The sequence below is a fragment of the Pituophis catenifer genome, unplaced genomic scaffold (assembly GCF_029215685.1).
Source record: "Pituophis catenifer annectens isolate HBS135680 unplaced genomic scaffold, rPitCat1.0.hap2 SCAF_3, whole genome shotgun sequence".
NCBI classification, from domain to species: Eukaryota; Metazoa; Chordata; class Lepidosauria; order Squamata; family Colubridae; genus Pituophis; species Pituophis catenifer.
The window spans coordinates 22,675,053-22,693,329 of record NW_027256883.1 but is presented as its reverse complement, the minus strand read 5'-3'; the positions used below and the strand labels follow the sequence as shown (position 1 = coordinate 22,693,329).

The 18,277-nt window shown below is 40.9% G+C and overlaps 1 protein-coding gene across 1 annotated transcript in view; it reads right to left on the bottom strand.

Annotated features, from left to right (window-relative positions):
* SYBU (syntabulin) overlaps nucleotides 1–17,307 on the bottom strand; it is a 59,958-nt gene extending 42,651 nt beyond the window's left edge. Inside the window, exons 1-2 of the mRNA XM_070940372.1 lie at nucleotides 17,249–17,307; nucleotides 11,120–11,330 (exon numbers count right to left, since the gene is read on the bottom strand). Coding sequence (XP_070796473.1) covers nucleotides 11,120–11,330; nucleotides 17,249–17,275 — 238 coding nt within the window. The 5' untranslated portion in view covers nucleotides 17,276–17,307. The remainder of the gene's footprint in view (nucleotides 1–11,119; nucleotides 11,331–17,248) is intronic.
* Between the last annotated feature and the right edge of the window lie 970 nt (nucleotides 17,308–18,277).

Sequence of the window (18,277 nt, the reverse complement as noted above, 5' to 3'; positions counted from 1 at the left end):
AAAGATCCATCTCATCCTGGGCACCCTTTTTTTGAACTTTTACCATCTGACAGATGGTACAGGACAATAAAAACAAAGACAAATAGGCTGAAAAACAGCTTCTATCCCAGGGCAATAACCATATTGAATTCCACTGTATAATGCAATATTAATACAATATCAGGGGTTTTCAATTCAATTGCATAGAATGTGAAGGATGTGTGTTTTTGTTTTATCCTTTATAGCTTTTCTTATGTATGATATGCACTGAAAATGGCATTTAATTTCGTTGTATGAAGTGCAATGTAGTGGTGGGATTCAATTTTTTTTTACTACCAGTTATGTGGGCATGGCTTGGTGGGCGTGGATTAGTGGGCATGGCAGGGGAAGGATACTGTAAAATTTCCTTTCCCTCCCCACTCCAGGGAAATCCCCATTTCCTTCTGATCAGCTGGGACTCGGGAGGCAGAGAATAGATGGAGGTGGGGCCAGTTTGGAGAATCGGTATTTACCGATTCTCCAAACTACTCAAAATTTCCGCTACTGGTTCTCCAGAACTGGTCAAAACCTGCTGAATACCACCTTTGGTGCAATGACAATAAAGTACTACTGCTACATTCTGGCAAAATTTGTACCTTGATCTCTTGTTCCAGAACCCACAGTAGCTTTGCACATACTTTCTTCTATTTATTTAATATAGTTGATTTAAAAATAACTATAAATGCATATATATCTACCTGGATAAAAAGTAGTCCTTGTTTAGCAACCTCAACTGGAACAGGCAACCCAATAGTTAAGCAAAGTGGCTACTAAGTGAAATTGCGACTGTGCTTGTGATCTTACTTCTGCTTCCCTTTGCTTTACAGCAGGGGTGTCAAACTTGATTTCATTGAGGGTCATATCAGGGTTGTGTTTGACCTCAGGGGGGCAGGGTGGGTGTGGCCAGCTTGACATCACTCGTGTGATCAAATGTGTCTTTTGCTAGTAGTTTGTCTTGCTAGCACTCTGCCAACAAAAACACAGCTTGTTAGGGGGGCGCGTGCCCCTCCTGGGGTTCATTTTCATCTGCACCGGCCTCCTGCAGCACTGTGCCAGTGAAAACAGAGCCCAGGAGGGCCGCCCTCACAACTTCCGTTTTTGCTGGCAGAAGCATTGTGGGCCGGTCCTTTGCTGTTTCCAGGGTGGCCTTGCGGGCCAGATCTAAGCACCCCATGAGCCAAATCTGGCCCGCGGACCTTGAGTTTGACACCCCTGCTTTACAGACTTGTGAAGGTTGTAAATGTCAGGACTGGTGGCAAAGTTACTTTTTCATCACCGTTGTAACTATGAATGATTAAGGTATGAGGCAGTTGCTGAACAAGGACTACCTCTATCTAGCAAATGCATGTGTGTGTATTAACCCATTCTTTGCAATATACTGTATAACATTTAATTAAGTGGATCTTATGTATTCACTAGGCATCAGATTGTGTGCCATTTTTGAGGTGCGACTTCTTCGCTAAAATTAAATTACTAATCTGCAAGGCAGCAAACACAGCATAACAAAGAATATATGGCACATCTTATTAGAAATATCTACCGTGATAGGTTAATAATAGGCTTAGGGATCTGATACACAATATTATACTGCTGGAACATTTAAATACATTTCCTTTAGTATCTTGCTTTCTCATTCTGGATCTCTTAAGGTAAATGGCTTAACTTTTCCAAAATGAGCAGAACTTACTTTTTATTTCATCTATTCGGAACAGCTACCTTAAAGCTCAGGTAGCCAATATGCCTCAATCTACATGAAAAATGGTTCCAAAGTGGCTGTGCAACTTATAATGAAAACAGAACTAATACTGGAAAATAATCTGAAGTGAACGAGCCAGCTGAAATGTTTCTGGTGAATGTTTTTTCTCAGCTTGACATATGAATCCTGCAGCTGAAATCCAAACCTAAGGGTGGAAAAGGGGCGGAGGAGGTAGAGAAGAGTATCCAATTCCTATTTATTCAGTTTTTCAGAATGTTCATACCCAGTTGGAAAAGGTCTGTTCATTTGTTTTTAGTGAAATCTAGTTAATGGGATTCAGATGCAATGAGAATTGGCAAAATGAAAATGTTCTCTTCTCCAACTGCCCGAACAAGTATGTCCTAGTATAGTTCCTTCTAGCAACACCTCTTTTGCAGCACAGCTGAGCCTGGACGATGCTGCCAAGAAAGGTTGGCATCAAATTTCAACTGTGGACACATTGTGTGGTCAGAGCATTATTGAAGAATAGAAGCCATCTAAAAACAGATTAAACCAGAACGTCAACTCTTCTGCAGCACACATCAATTCTGGATGTATCCTTTAAGCATCCTTTAAGTTGAAGCCTTTTCTGCCATTCATCTAGGCAGAAAAGTCCAAATTGTAATTGCAACCTTGTATACCTCATCATGTTAAGTCTCAACCAATTTGGCAAGATCAAGAACATAAGAACTATGGCCATAACCCTTAATGCTCATCTAGTAGAAACACAGAAACTTGAATACTATAAGAAAAATGTATCAGCTTCAGTTATGAAGATGAAGGATATGAGAACTATGGCCATAACCCTTAATGCTCATCTAGTAGAAACACAGAAACTTGAATACTATAAGAAAAATGTATCAGCTTCAGTTATGAAGATGAAGGATATGAGAACTATGGCCATAACCCTTAATGCTCATATAGTAGAAACACAGAAACTTGGACATTATAAGAAAAATGTATCAGCTTCAGTTATGAGTTAATTAAGACAGAATCTCTTTGAATGTTTTCAAATGCTTCCAAGATTTTTATCCACCTGGATCAAGTTGCCGTTTATGCATTACTTGTAGTCCTCGCCTTACAACAGTTTGTTTAGTGACCAAGTTACAACGGCACTGAAAAAACATGACTTATGACTGTTTTGTACACTTAAAACCATTTCAGCATCTCCATGGTCACATGATCAAAATTCAGACCCTTGGCAACTGACTCATATTTATGACAGCGGCGGTATCCCAGGGTCATGTGTTCAGAGTTTGCGACCTTCTGACAAGTCAATGGGGAAGCCAGATTCGATTAACAACTGTGTTATAACTGCAGTGATTCTCTTTGCAACTGTGGCAAGAAAGGTCATAAAATGGGTCAAAACTCACTTAACAACGGTCTCCTTAGAAACAGAAATTTTGGACTCAATTGTGCATGCAGTTCCATTTGTGCAAGTGGCATGAGTGCCTACTGCTCATACAAATGGAGCACCCGTGCATATGCTTGCCTACTACTCGCACAAGAATGCACACACACACACGTGCTCGCCTGTCATTTCCTAGTGGGCTGCAGCCTAGAGGTTGGAGACCCCTGAGTTAATTCATCTGCTCCTATCTCTTGATTGTTTATTACTATGTGGTTGCTTTCTTTTTCCAACCTCTCTGCAATCTCTCACACATCAGTTACAGATCCCTCTTGATACCGCTCAAATGGTTTGGTCTATAACGGGTCGGCAACCCGTGGCTCTGGAGCCACATGCGGCTCTTTCATCCCTCTGCTGCAGCTCCCTGTCACCAATAGGGCTTTTAGCTAGGACAGGTAGAGGAAAAAGGACGCCATACTAGGAGGAGACTCTATGGTGGGGGAACCGGACTTCTGGTCGGCAGCGAAAAAAGGACACCGCGCTAGGAGGAGACTCTATGGTGAGAGAACTGGACATCCGGCTGGCTCCAGAATTGAACGGGGGGCTTCCGGTTGTGGCTCTTTGAGTGTTTAAGGTTGCTGACCCCTCTATAAGCATCAGAGTTCCCAGTCAACATAGTGATGGTTGGGCATTCTGGAGATTGTCATTCCAGTACATTTAGTGGTTAACAGGTTGGGGACAGGTGGAGGACTTTATTCAAAATGCTAAATACTACCTCTAAACATCTTTATGAACATTTTGCAAGCCAATCTTATTTTTATCATTTCTTTTTTCATGTGTAGGCCACAGTTACTTATGAGGCCACCTGCCAAAGAATAGATACAAAATGCAAGTCAAGCAAACATTTGATTACAGAATTCAGCAATGTTACTTCTTCTAAAAAGCATAGCCTGAAGCCATATCCTCAGGACTAGAGCTGAAATAGCATGAGATGCAGATGAGACAACTTGTGACGCTAAAATTGTCAGGCACAAATAACCAGGAGAATTCACTTAGTTCAAAGCACAGAAAAGGTTATTATTGCTACCTATACATAGGAATCTGGTAACTAACAGTCAAAGCTACATTGGCACTAGAGATAAGAGTCAATAGAATTCATGAGGGAGGGAGTTAGACTTAGATCTCTTGTGAGAGTGTAAAATGTTCCATACTGATGACATATTTAACTCTGCCCTCCAGCTCAGCCTGTTCCTCTATTAAAATTTAGAACTACTTCCATCTATTACACAAATACCTAGGGCAATGCAACCCTATATTCTGGAAGATACAAAGGCAGGTTATATAACATTGCTCAGCAACTGAAAATATTTCTTTTATTCTAGAACTGTGATGAGTTAATCTAGATTGATTGCCGTCCGGAAGTAACTATTCAGTTCACTGGCTGAAAGCATCATAAATGTGATAATTAACTAGCAAGTTTCAAAGTATAAGCAACCAATTTCCATTCTGTCACAGACACATTACCATCTGAAGCAATTATCTAGACTGGGAGCGAGTGGCATGATTTTCTCATATTCTTACAGCACATCTGTCTATATAATTTGGTATGTTTTAAGTAATCTTAATTTTAGTTTCTGTGTACCTCATTTGAAGCCATAGTAATCATTTTGCAAGATTTACCATGTTATGCTTATGCATATTCATATTCATCAAGTGTGCTTTTCTGTTACAGTTTTATTGTGATACACAATAGTCTATATTATTCAAAGTCAAATGGTACGTGTTCTGGAAATAGTGCTATTCTAGTTTGAATTTCATAGAATAGTAAAAAAAAAAAGCATTACTTGCAATATATTTTCTATACTGGAGTACTGAAAAATATGTGGCTATTATAGAATCAAATTAATGACATTTGATTAAGTTAGAATGTTCGTATTGATTTGGAAAATTTGGATGTCCAAATCAGTTCAGAACAAATCTCTGATTGGATCAGTTTTGATTCATATTAATTATGATCTTTTAAAATATTAGTGTGAAAAACATCCAGATCGGTTTGAATTGATTTAGACTCTTTGAGTCTTTTGATCTGAACTAGTTTGCATCAATTCAGAAGGCTAAACAATCATCCAGGCCTCGGATGAATTCATTGAGAAGGAATAATTTCCACTACCAGGAATTATTTAATAGCCATTGCTCTTTCTGAAGAATTCCTATAAGGACTTGTTTCGAATTTCCATCACCTTTATTCACTCTTACATTCTTTGGTAGAAGCCATTGTAATTAAAGGGACAGAAAACTATGTATACTTGCAGCATATATACTTAAAGAGTCACTTCTGCGTTGTCATATTTCTCCTTTAGCAAGACTTCCCAAATCTTACTTGTATGGAACCATCCTTGCTATGTTGTTATTATAAAAGAATGTCTCCACTTCAGAGGTGGGTTTCAGCAGGTTCTGACCAGTTCTGGAGAACCGGTAGCGGAAATTTTGAGTAGTTCAGAGAACCGGTAGTAAATATTCTGACTGGCCCTGCCCCATCTATGCTCTGCCTTCCAAGTCCCAGCTGATCGGGAGGAAATGGAGATTTTACAGTATCCTTCCCCTGCCACACCCACCAAGCCACGCCTACCAAGCCACACCAACAGAACCGGTATTAAACATTTTTGAAACCCACCACTGCTCCACTTATGCCATGTGTATGTTATATCTTTCTGTTCATCCTCAAGTATCTCCAGATATCACATAATGCCTCCAAATTAATCCTCACAGCAATCATATAAGGCAGGTGAGGCTGAGGTTCTCCCAGTAAACTTCATGGTGAAGTTGGATTGAATTTGGCATTCTTCAGTTCTAATCCACTAATCCAGCACTCGGCAACCTGTAGGGCTCTTGATGTCAGTGAAATATAAACTCATCCTTCCTATTTCTAACATGTTGGTTAGGTTTGCTGGATAACATTGGACATGCAATACTAGTCAGGGTTAGGGTTAGGCTTCATTTATGCCCCATCCTAGTTTAAGCTTAAGGCTATGTTTGATTTGATCTCCGAAATGAGCTTTGAAGACCCGGGAATGCAAACAAGCATCTATTTGGAACAGAGGTCTCCAACCTTGGCAACTTTAAGCCTGGCAGACTTCAATTCCCAGAAGTCTGGCTGGGGAATTCTGGGAGTTGAAGTCCTCTAGGCTTAAAGTTCCCAAGGTTGGAGATCCCTGATTTGGAACACAGTTGTCCTTTTTGCAGGATCACAAGGGTACCTTCCACAGTTATAAATTTTTAAATATGCTACTGACAGGTATTATGTTCTAAAGCACCTTTCAGAAACTGAATCCACAGCACCCTTCAAAATCATCTACAAAGAAGAGAAGGATATTCCCTCATATGCACACTACAGCTACCAGAATCATCTCTGCTGACAGATTTGATCATTGACTTACAATGGGTTAGACACAGAGGTCTTCAAACTTGGCAGCTTTAAGACTTGTGGACTTCAACTCCCAGAATTCTCCAGCCAGCTATCCTATGCTGGCTAGATAATTCTGGGAGTTGAAGTCCACAAGTCTTAAAGCTGTCAAGTTTGAAGACCTCTGGGTTAGAGTTTGTTTCTGGTGGATCATTAATATTAATGAGTTAAATAAGTTAAACAGCATTAACGGATTATAAAATCAGAAATTTGTAATTCCTTCCATCCTGATGCCCTTGGGCAGCAACGTTTATCCCTCAGCCAGGAAGGGCAATCTGGAATCTATTAAGCTGGTGAAGGCTGGATAAGCCACATATTTTATACAGGGTGACCAAAGAACATCAAACATCTGTCGACAATGTATAAACCCCAGCATCGTGAAAGAGCTATGCCATCTTTTCAGGCAGATTTTAAAATAATTGTCTACTAATTCAAACAGCAGTACATGGTTTTAGCCAATGGAACATCTCATCAACAATTATTTTAGCTCTACCGCAGGTACTGAAGCATAACAACACTTGGAAGACACAAGCAATAAACAAGCTGTGCCTCTTGGGAAGCATGTTTTTGACAAACTAAATGATGGTTATCACTCACCAAACCAACTGATTCTCCATAGGTTTAATTGGCAAGGAATGGAACAACTGCCCCCAAGTGACTCTATAAATAGGGTTAATTTTTTGATGGTATTGATAATTCAATATTTGAAATGGTTGGCTAAAGCAGTCCTTTTTATCCAAAGTGGAACATTAACCAGTTAAAGTAATGTTTGAATAATTATTTCTGTGTTTTCCAGTCACAGTCTCATTAAGTAGGCATCAGTGGGTGAAAAACCCTGTAGAAAAAGATACTGAATGGCAAAAATGCAATGAAAAAAAGGAACTTGGAGGATGTTTTGCCCATAGACAGGGGTGTCTGTGGATGGTGGGGGATTAAAGACCAAGATGGTGGATGCAACTGTATAATCAAAGCCCTGCTCCTTTGCATATGTACTAGTGATGGGTTCCTCCTGGTTCGGCCTGATTCGGCTGAGCCAGTAGCGGTGACGATATGATGTCACCAAACTGGTTCTCTTTGTTCAGGAGCTGGGCCCTCCTGCGCCCCCCCCCCATTATTCTTACCTTTTATTTGGCCCCGCCCCCAATCTATTTGCTGCCTCCCAAGTCCCAGCTGATCAGCTAAAAGGGAAAAAACTGTTTAAACTCTTGCCCCCAGGCTTCAAAGGGCCGCCCTACAGCTGATCAGTGTTAAAAGGCAGTGTGGTGGTAGACCAGGGTGCTCGAAAAACAAATGGGTAGACCGGTGCCTCCAAAAACAAATGGGTAGACCGGTACAGCTCTGCAAGCAGTTAAAAGCCTGGTAGACCAGTACCTCTGCTAAATCCTAAAGAATTGTCACATGACAATCAAACCACGCCCACAAAATAAGTCACGCCCACAGAACCAGTAGTAAAAAAATTTAGAACCCACCCCTGATATGTACCCATATGTGGACATCTCTTCCCAGTCCTTCTAGAGTTTTAAAAAGACTCTACCATAGTTAGTATGTATAGGAGAAAAGCGGGCAGAGCTAGGGAGGAGTTAAGTGAGTCATCAGCCTAGAGTGATTATGTTACCACAAATGACCCAAATCCAACCCCTCTTGAATATCATTGACCCTTATCTGGCACCAATTAAGTATTGCTCATTAGTTGACCAGATTCTTGTGTACAAGATTGAGCAACAAATCTTCTGAACTGAAACTAATGTGTGACCTCGATCTTCATGACTGATCTTGTGACCTTCAACTCCTAGGATTCCCAGTTAATACCCCCTTCCACGCATCTAGAATTGGTTGGTTAAGGCTGGTCTATTCACGATCACCAAATCCTTTGCAGTTTTCTATCTTGGGGAGAAGGCAACATGGTGAGTATGAAGCTGTGGACCTTTCTCATGTCACTAAGAAAAAAAAAAACTATGTGTGCAAACTAACATTTGGACCATTTCTTATCCTCTGAGAAAAGAGAAAAATAGCCTCCATTGCTACCATTTGGTTAGGAGGAAACTCAGAGAAAGCAGGAGATGATCCTATAAAAATGTGAAGAGAAGGAAGAAGTTGACCCAATGGAATGGGCAGGAAGTAGCTGAGAGACCTGGGTTAGAAGAAAGGAAAAGGTTCTACCCATGCATGTTTGAGTATGGGTATCAGAGAGGTATCAGTCAGAGATGGGTTTCACATATTCTTACCACTGGCTCGCCATGCACCTGCACGTTTGCTTCGCGTGTGCACCTTCCACGCATGCACCTGGCCTTCCGCGCTTGCGCTTTGTTCATGTGCGTGCCTTCCGCGCATGCACTCGGCCTTGAAAACGTGGCTAAATAGGACAGCATTATACCGAGGCCGCTATCGGTTCCCCCCGAACCGGTTTGAACCAGCTAAATACCACCTCTGGTATCAGTAGTATGTGTCCAGGGAAGGATACAAAAATGAGAGAAAGACTTCTGCATTCAAAGAGATGGTCTACTGCAGAGGTCTTCAAACTTGGCAGCTTTAAGACTTGTGGACTTCAACTCCCAGAATTCTCCAGCCAGCATAGCTGGGTGGAATTCTGGGAGTTGAAGTCCACAAGTCTTAAAGCTGCCAAGTTTGAAGACCTCTGGTCTACTGTTTTGAGGCTCAAACCTCATGTCTATTGGGCAACTTCTTTACAAATCTTTCTTTCTTGGGCAATAGATGGGCAAATGGCTGGATTCAAAGTTGTTAGTCTGCATCTGGGGCTCTGCTCTTAACTTTTGGCATGCATCCCGATTCCTAGACAAGTTACTTGATTTGACCAATAGTTAGACCAGTTTTCCCTTCTATGAAATAGGTATTTTATACAGGCCACGCCCATCACAGCAACATTAATAGCACTTGCTTACACTTCCAAATGTGCCAGAATGGCTATGGAATTTTATAGTGTGGAAAGGAGATGATTTTCTCCCCCAGTTATAAAGACCAGTTTTCAATAATGATCATCAGTTTATCGTTCTGGTAATGAATTCCATACAGGTCATCCTCAACTTATAACCATAATGGAGCTCGGCAAACCATCATAACTCATGACGGTTGTAAAACAGGTCCCCAAGTGACTAGAATTGATTTTACAACCTGTATTGCAGTGGTCATTAAATGAACATGCTGCTTATAAAGTGAATGTGATGGTTGTTGAGCAAACCCATTTATCACTATGAGGAGTTTTGTGTTGGAAATTGGAAGTAAATGCTGGCTTCTGACAAATTCATTGTAAATTATGGTTATGTAACCATAAGGCACTGCAAACAGCCGTAACTGCAGGCTGGTTGCTGAGTGTCCAAAATATAGTCATGTGACTGCAGGAACCTCAAAACTAGGTTGTAAGTAGATTTTTGGGATTCAAACGTAATGTTGAACAGTTGTTAGTAACGTCGTAAGTTGAAAACTACCCATACTTAGACATCTTTAGATGGAGGTTTGATAAATTCATAACCGCTTATCCCCAGTGGTGGAGAGAGGGCAACTGTCAGTGCGGTCATCCTGCTTCACTTCATTTCTGTTTTGCTGATGCCAGACTGCCATGAATCCAGGAGGAGGGAATGAGGGAGGTAAAACCAGAAACTGAAACAACTGCAAGTGCCTGCCAGAAACATTGGTCAGCCGTCACAAGTCTGGGAATGGAATGTGGACCATCGCTGAGCCCGCCAAGACCATTACCAAAACAACCTGTTTGAATTCAATCGGACACTAGGGAAATAAAGGGGGAGGGAGGACCAGGGAAAGTAAGGAGGTAGATTTTGTACGCAAACCTCAGATCTGGCTTTTTCCCTATCTTGTAACCACTTGGCTTTAGTAAAAGTAAACATTTCATGATGAACTTAAGAAAGAAAGTTGAAAGCACTTTATTTCTAAATGACCAAGATAGGAGAAGCCTGACACATATACACCATGTTTTCCCCAAAATAAGACCCGGTCTTATTTTTTTTGCCACCAAAAAAGGCACCAGGTCTTATTTTTGGGAATGTCTAATTATTGACTCACCTCGTGGCGGTGGGACTGAGCCCACTGCCAGCCCACCTCTTCTGCAGCTGCTTGCCGCTGCTCACTGGGCTCCATTTTGCCATCAGAGGCTTTCCAGAAAGCCCTCAGCAGCCAATAACAGAGCTCTGGATTGGAGGCAGGGACGACACGTGCAAGCAAGCAGCCGCAGGAGAAGTGGGCCTGCAAGGCGAGGCAGATGTCAGGGTGTGTGAAGCCTGGTAAGTAGGGCAGCTCCACCTCACATCCCCCCCCTAGCTTTTTACCCGTGTGCCTCACTCTACCCTGTACACCTCAGAATGGGCAGGGGGTCTTAACTAGAGCTTATTTTGGGGATAGGACTTATATTGGGTGCACATCTAAAAATCAAGCTAGGGCTTACTTTCAGGGTAGATCATATTTTCAGGGAAACACGGTAAATGAAAGTTGCATGGGGGGGATTAGAAGACCACTAAGACCTTTCAATGATGATAGTATAAAAACAGCCAGTTATCCTAATTGATGTACATTCTTTCTTTAATACCTGAGCAAAAACTGTTGCTGCTGATTGTCCTGGCAGACCTTCCAGATGAGCTTAAAGGGTTGAATTCTTTGCTTTCCTCTTCAGAAAAGGGGGATTCGGATGCTGGAGACACCTTCTGGTATTGGAAATGTTGCTGGGGGAGATGAGGCCGAAGTACCAGGCGAGGAATCCGGCTGCGGCAAAATTCCTTGTCCTGCATCTTGTGATCCTTCTAAAGGGAAAAGAAAGTAGTGTCACTCGTATGGATGATGCTACCTAGCTGGGTAATGGGTAACTTCTGCAATCAAACTACCACATTCAAAGAGCACTGAGAATTCCACAGTTCATATCAGAACTATAGATATTTTCTTCTATTGAAAGTTGGATCAATCACTACTGTCCCAAAGGTGTTTTTTCAGGAGGCAACTTATCAGGGTGGCAATTAATTCCATTCTGCTTTTGGGTAATTGCACCTTGATTAGAGAATGGATCGTGACCTTTCCTTGAAGTAAACTTTAAGAAAATAAACCCGAAGATATATTTTCTAAGAAAAACTCATTTATTTGCTATAAAGAAAATAAAGCATCTTACTAATCTAATTAGTTACATCTTGGCAGCGTTCCTGCTGGACCTCTTGGCCGGAAAACAAAGAAAGTTAGAAGAAAGTGAAAGAATGTAGACATGCGCAGTTAGCTTAGAGATAAGAACTTGGCAAGCTACGGTAAGTCTGAAAGTTCAAAAATAAGAGCTCATCTGGTAAATACAAAAACGCAGGGACATAACTGGACTTTCTTGTTTTTTCTTTTGAAGATGTTTCACTTCTCACCCAAGAAGCTTCTTCAGCTCTGACAGGATAGTGGGAAATGGAAGGATCTAAAAGACTTTTAGCTCTACAATTTGGGATAAACACCCTTTGAATGGAGTAGGAGTAGGAATGGATTTCCAGAGGAAAAAATTGCAGACTACAGGAACCAGGAGCACTACTCAGATGACCCTGAGGACACAGATAAATGTCCAAGTGCTTCAACAACCTGCTAAGAGGATTCAGATGACCAGTTGTCTGCAAGGAATATAAATCCTTCCATTCCCCACTATCCTGTCAGAGGTGAAGAAGCTTCTTGGATGAGAAGTGAAACATCTTCAAAAGAAAAAACAAGAAAGTCCAGTTGCCTCCTGAAAAAGCACCTTTGGGACAACCATGACCTGGATGACTGAGAATCTCTACAGACATATATGTATATTTAGACTACATTCTGAGCACACATTCAAAACTATTGAAACCAGTGATGATGATGTTCTGCATCATTGAATGCAGAGAAGGCCTTTGATATGGTACCATGGCAATTTTTGAAATAAATCCCATGTGGATTTTCTTCTTGCTTTAATTGAATTAATACATTGTATTATATTTCCTTTGCTAGGGTTATTACAAATGGTATTAATTGTTCATTTAGCAGGATACTTTATAACTTGTAAAATACCTCCTTTATCTCTGATTTGTAAAACTGAAACAATTGGTCTGTCATCAAACATAGGAGATTTTCAGTACGACACTATTTGAATTGAATACAAATTATTCATAAATGTTATACTGTATTATATCTTATTACATCTTATTTATGACTACCTATTTTTCTACACCAATATTTACAGTTTGATAATTTATCAGATTACTTAATTAACTGAAGTTCCATATCCTTCTTACAGAGTCTAATATTTCTATAACAATTTGTAATAATTGGCTTTCAATCACTGCTTGAATTCTGTAAATATTTATTCCGAGGAAAGTTTCTTTATTAGTGGATATAAACATATTTTTGATCATACACAAATAGCTATAAATCCTAAGGTAAAAATATAATGTAAAAATGATTATTACTTCTATGTAAAAATATTCCTAATTTTTAAAAATGGATTGAGAAGATATTAAATTTTGCCATTTTTTTATATACAGAAAGAGCAACCTTCTAGATTTTTAAAATCTACTTTGCAGCTACGATATAGTAACTGAATCACCTCTGATTTTCAGCTATGGTCAAGGGGCATATTCAGTATTTTAACCTTGCTATGGAACGTAAGTGATTAAATTAAAAGAAACACACACTATGATCATAATTAGAAAGTTACTGTGTGACCTGTTCAACATTATGGGGCAGTTTATCTCTATTTCCACCTATTTCCATGATTCATTAATCATTTTTACATTAGAGGCTGGAAGGCACATTTGGTGTCCTCTAAAATTCATGATTCATTAATTCATAAAATTCATCATCACTTTGATGGTTTCCCAGAAAGCCTTAAAGACTTGGCAGTTTTCCAGGTTGGATGGAGTCCCTTGTTGAACATGTTTTTGTCTATGATTATGTATAGAGGGAATAAATCCCATCTTATTTACTTATTTTGCATTGTGTTTTAATCTATTTACAATGTTATATTGTGAGCAGCCCAGAGTTGATTTGAAGTTGGGCAGCACCCAAATATAAATAAATGAATTTGGGACAGAAATGTATTTTTGATCCTTATTCCCAAGACTAACTTGTATTCCTGAATGATCCCAGTTGGAAAATTATAGGTATGGAACTTGTGGTCAGCTAGAGGTATTACTACTTCAAATCAGCTTTTTGCCATTATCTGACTTATTGTAAATGGCTTTTGAATTGTCTAAAATTAGAATTGGCTTCTCATCTTCAGTTAAAGGATATTGTTTTTACTCTTTCAAAATGTACTGGACAAAATTCCATATCACTTTAAATATTTTCCATGTTTCGATGATGCCATACCTATATTTTTCATACACAAAGAGGATTTCAAAGGTGAGTATTAGTTATTTCCAGGAATTCTGGAATAAACAATTGCAATATCCAATTGCAATATAAAGGATTCATTGATAAGAGTCTTAAAGCTTTATTTAATGATTCTCATTTATCATTTTTCTTCTAATTTATTAGAAATCCCAGAAAATGTTTAAGAAACTTGGCAAACAACATCATTTAATTGGAAGTGTAAATTAAGCATGAATACACATTAATTGATCGGGTTTGACCCATGATAGATCTCATTTTGGTTTAAAAAGTGCACTTAAAAAAAAAGTATGAAGAATTATGGATTTATCAAGAATGGGAATGAGGGGACAAATAAGTTCAGTTTTATGTGTTGGGAAGCCAATGTCATTCCAAATTTACTGTTTTGAATTGCCAATATGCATTTGCTTTAAATTTACCAATTTCCTTACTATCAATGTAACTGACTGATCAATCAATGTACAATCAATAAACAGAGCTGTGTTTAAGCATTAGGCTGAATGATTTCCTATATGTATTTCTCATTTCCTTTTTTCTTTCTTTCCGCTGCTTGTAACAATGTGTATGTCTCTGCGTTCTCTATCTTCTTTTGTGAATTAATTATTGTAATCATAATTAATTAAATTTAAATTAAAAATTAAATTAATGATTTTATGAAAGCAGTAACTTTGTTTTCTTGAAAGAGAAAAAAAAGAAAAGTTTGTGGCTCAGCAACAGGATGAGGGTTTTCCATCTATAGGAGCCACTTTCCATCCTTAAACATTTTCATACATCTTTGAAATAACACAGATGCAGCTAAATCAGCTTTTCCCAATGTGGTATTCCACAGTGGATTCCTTAGCTCAGTGATTCTCAAGGGTGATAATCTTAAAATGTGTGGACTTCAACTCCCAGAATTCCCCAACCAGCATGTGTTTGATGGAGTTGATCCATACATCTTCAAGGTGCCAAGGTTGAGAAACACTGTCCTATCCAATACAATTGAGACAAGAGGTCCAACTCTAACATACACACCTGAACAGCATCATATTGTCAGGTGTATTAGATGTTCCCATGACAGAGTAAGGCTAGAAACAAAATGGTTTCATAATCTATCATAGTAATCTCATAGGTAAATCTTTGAGCTAAATTTGACTCCTGTTGACACATCCAAGCTGTTTTCTCCATAGCAATACAGAAGTGGTCCACCATGGCTTTCACGATGCTTTCCCAACCCCCCAATTTAGGTTCCAGATCTAGAATTTTTTCTTTTCCACTTGATCTAGTTTAACATTTTTAAGATTGGGCAAGGGTTGGCCTGGTGTTTCCCCCGGTCAACTAGAACTGATTTTAGGTGGATCTTAAGCATTCATTCCATTATAAACTTCGGCATTGGGCCACTGGATCAGGGGTGAAATCCAGCAGGTTCTGGATAACCGGTAGTGGAAATTTTGAGTAGTTCGGAGAACTGGCAAATACCACCTCTAGCTGGCCCAAGAGTGGGGAGGGAATGGGGATTTTGTAATGTCCTTCCCCCGTGGTGGGGTGGGAATAGAGATTTTGCAGTATCCTTCCCCTGCCATGCCCACCAAGCCACGCCCACCAAGCCACGCCCACAGAACTGGTAGTAAAAAAATTTGAATTTCACCACTGCACTGGATGCTTTAATAAGTCAACTCAGAATTGATAAATATGACAAATGTGCATAAAAAGGGGTCCATGAACATGTTTATCATATTAGTTAATAAATAAATAAATAAACAAGCTGAAACTCAAGAGCTGCACGTAGTTAAGAGCTTCTCTAGCAGTTATCTCCAAATGTTAATGCAACTAACAGGGTGGTAATAGTTCTGTAACCTTAGTCTTTATTTCATTAATTCCTTTATCAAATTATCATTTGATTTATCAATCAATCATTATCATTGTATCATTACTATAATATGATTATCAATCATTCATTTATGTTTCATTAAATCAAGTGTCATTTCTGTCTAATTTTGGCAGTGGGCCTTTTGGCACATGATCAAAGTCAAGAGTGGTCCTTGAGTCTACTGAATTATGAACATTTGATAGGGAACCACTCATGACGGGGCTCCAGTTGAAGATACGGCCTTTCATTGACGGTTAATCTTTGAGCAAAGAATTGTTGCAACATCCAAAAACCTCTTACGGTTGATACAGGGATCTGATCAACCTCCTTTCCTTTAGCTCTTCTGCAGTAAATCCACATATATTTCAACCCACCTCGGAAAACCAAAAATAAAATAAAATAAATCACATTATATTAATTGATCTTGGCTTTGTTTTCTTTGGAAGGGGCTCTATTTAGACATGAACCCCCAATGTCAGATGCAAAGAAGGAAGATACATTAACCTTTCAAAAGAAACTGTTCCCCAAACGAGAGACTTGGAGATCACCAGGGAGGAACAGTAATGAATATATTATGCTAGGCATCAGCTGGAAGAGGGACTCAAAACACAATTATCAGAGAGAGTGAGTCCTTCTCTGTCTCTTCACCACCACTCTGGAATCCCAAAAGACTCGGGCCACACCGGGAAAGGGGTGGGAGACAATCCGGCTTTGAGCTGATGTAATATGTTGAGCTCCATTCTCTACTCCCCTTTCCCCTCCACCCCAGCCCACCCCACCATCACCCCAACCCCGCGTACCTTTCTGAGCTTTGGGCTGACGTTATTTATTTTTGAGCTTGATCCCACCCAACCATTCTAGGGAAAGATCCGCAGGAGAGGCAGAGCCACAGAAAATGATGTCAGCCTCCCTGTGTATGTGTGTGTGCGTGAGGGTGGTTGTGTGAAGGATGCACACCTTCAGCTGGGGAAGGATCAGGTTCAGCTTCTACCCCCCCCCCAATAAGGGTGCCCTGCAGCCCCATCCCCTACCACCCCACCCCCCCAACCAAATATTCAATCTCCCCATCCATCCATCCATCCATCCATCCATCCCATGCAGTCTCCCATCGAGGGACGAGGGGCTGACCAACACGGTCGAGGGTGACGGACGAGAGTAGCCCCCCCTCCCCGGCATTGAACGCCGCTACTCGAAGGGCATTTTTGCGTGGACAGAGGGAGGTTGGGCGCGGGTGAGATCTCTTCTGCCTATATATATATATATATATATATATCCACGCGTTTGCCCATTCCAAAGAACGTATATGCACGCGTGTGTCTCTGGGCACGAGTCTTTAGGTAGCTTATACGCAGGCAGACGGGCGGGTTGGAAACGAGATCTGGCTACACCTGGGTTTTCTCCCACCCTGTAAACTCTCCCCCCCCCCCACCGCGGTTGCTCCTCTCCTTTCCGTCCCTGTCTCTCTCCCCCCCCCTCCCGTCCGCCCCGTCGCCGTCTCACCTTGCAGCTTTCCTTGAGGGGCCCCATCTCGCCTTGGCCTCGGCGGTGACAGCCAGCCGGGCTGCTGGCGGCGCGAAGGAAGGCGAGGAGAGAAAGCGGGTCGCTGCCAATGCCGCAGCCGCTCCCAGGCGCCCGAACCCGTGCTTGGCGCTCCGCAGCCAGAGCTCCGGCCAGCCCCAGCCCCCGCCTTCGCCGTCCACTAGCCCCGCCCTGACACGTGGAGAGTCCGACTCAGTCGCCGCCGCCGCCGCCGCCGCTGCTGACTGTCGGCTCGCGTCAGGCGGTAGGCTTGATGCTGGCTCCGACGGGGCTGGGTAGATCGCGGTTGCCGGTGTGTGTGTGTGGGGGGGGGGTGTGAGTGAGGGAGACAGAGAGACAGAGACGGGAATCGTGCCGGCCGCCTATTGACACAGAATAGAATAGAATAGAATAGAATAGAATAGAATAGAATAGAATAGAATGGAATGGAATGGAAGGGAAGGGAAGGGAAGGGAACGGAACGGAACGGAACGGAACGGAACGGAATAGAATAGAATAGAATAGAGAGTCCACTAGGAGAAGGGCGGGATATAAATTGAATAAATAAATAAATAATAGAATAGAATAGAATAGAATAGAATAGAATAGAATAGAATAGAATAGAATAGAATAGAATTCTTTATTGGCCAAGACGCACAAGGAATTTGTCTTTGGTGCATATGCTCTCAGTGTACATAAAAGAAAAGATACATTCGTCAAGAATCATAAGGTACAGCACTTAATGATAGTCATAGGGAACAAATAAGCAATCAAATCATATTGGGAAACAAAGGATACAAGCAACAAGATTACAGTCATACAGTCATAAGTGGAAGGAGATGGGTGAAGGGAACGATGAGAAGATTAATAGTAGTGCGGACTTAGTAAATAGTTTGACAGTGTTGAGGGAATTATTTGTTTAGCAGAGTGATGGCGTTAGGGGAAAAACTGTTCTTGTGTCTAGTTGTTCTGGTGTGCAGTGCTCTATAGCAGTGGTCCCCAACCCCCGGT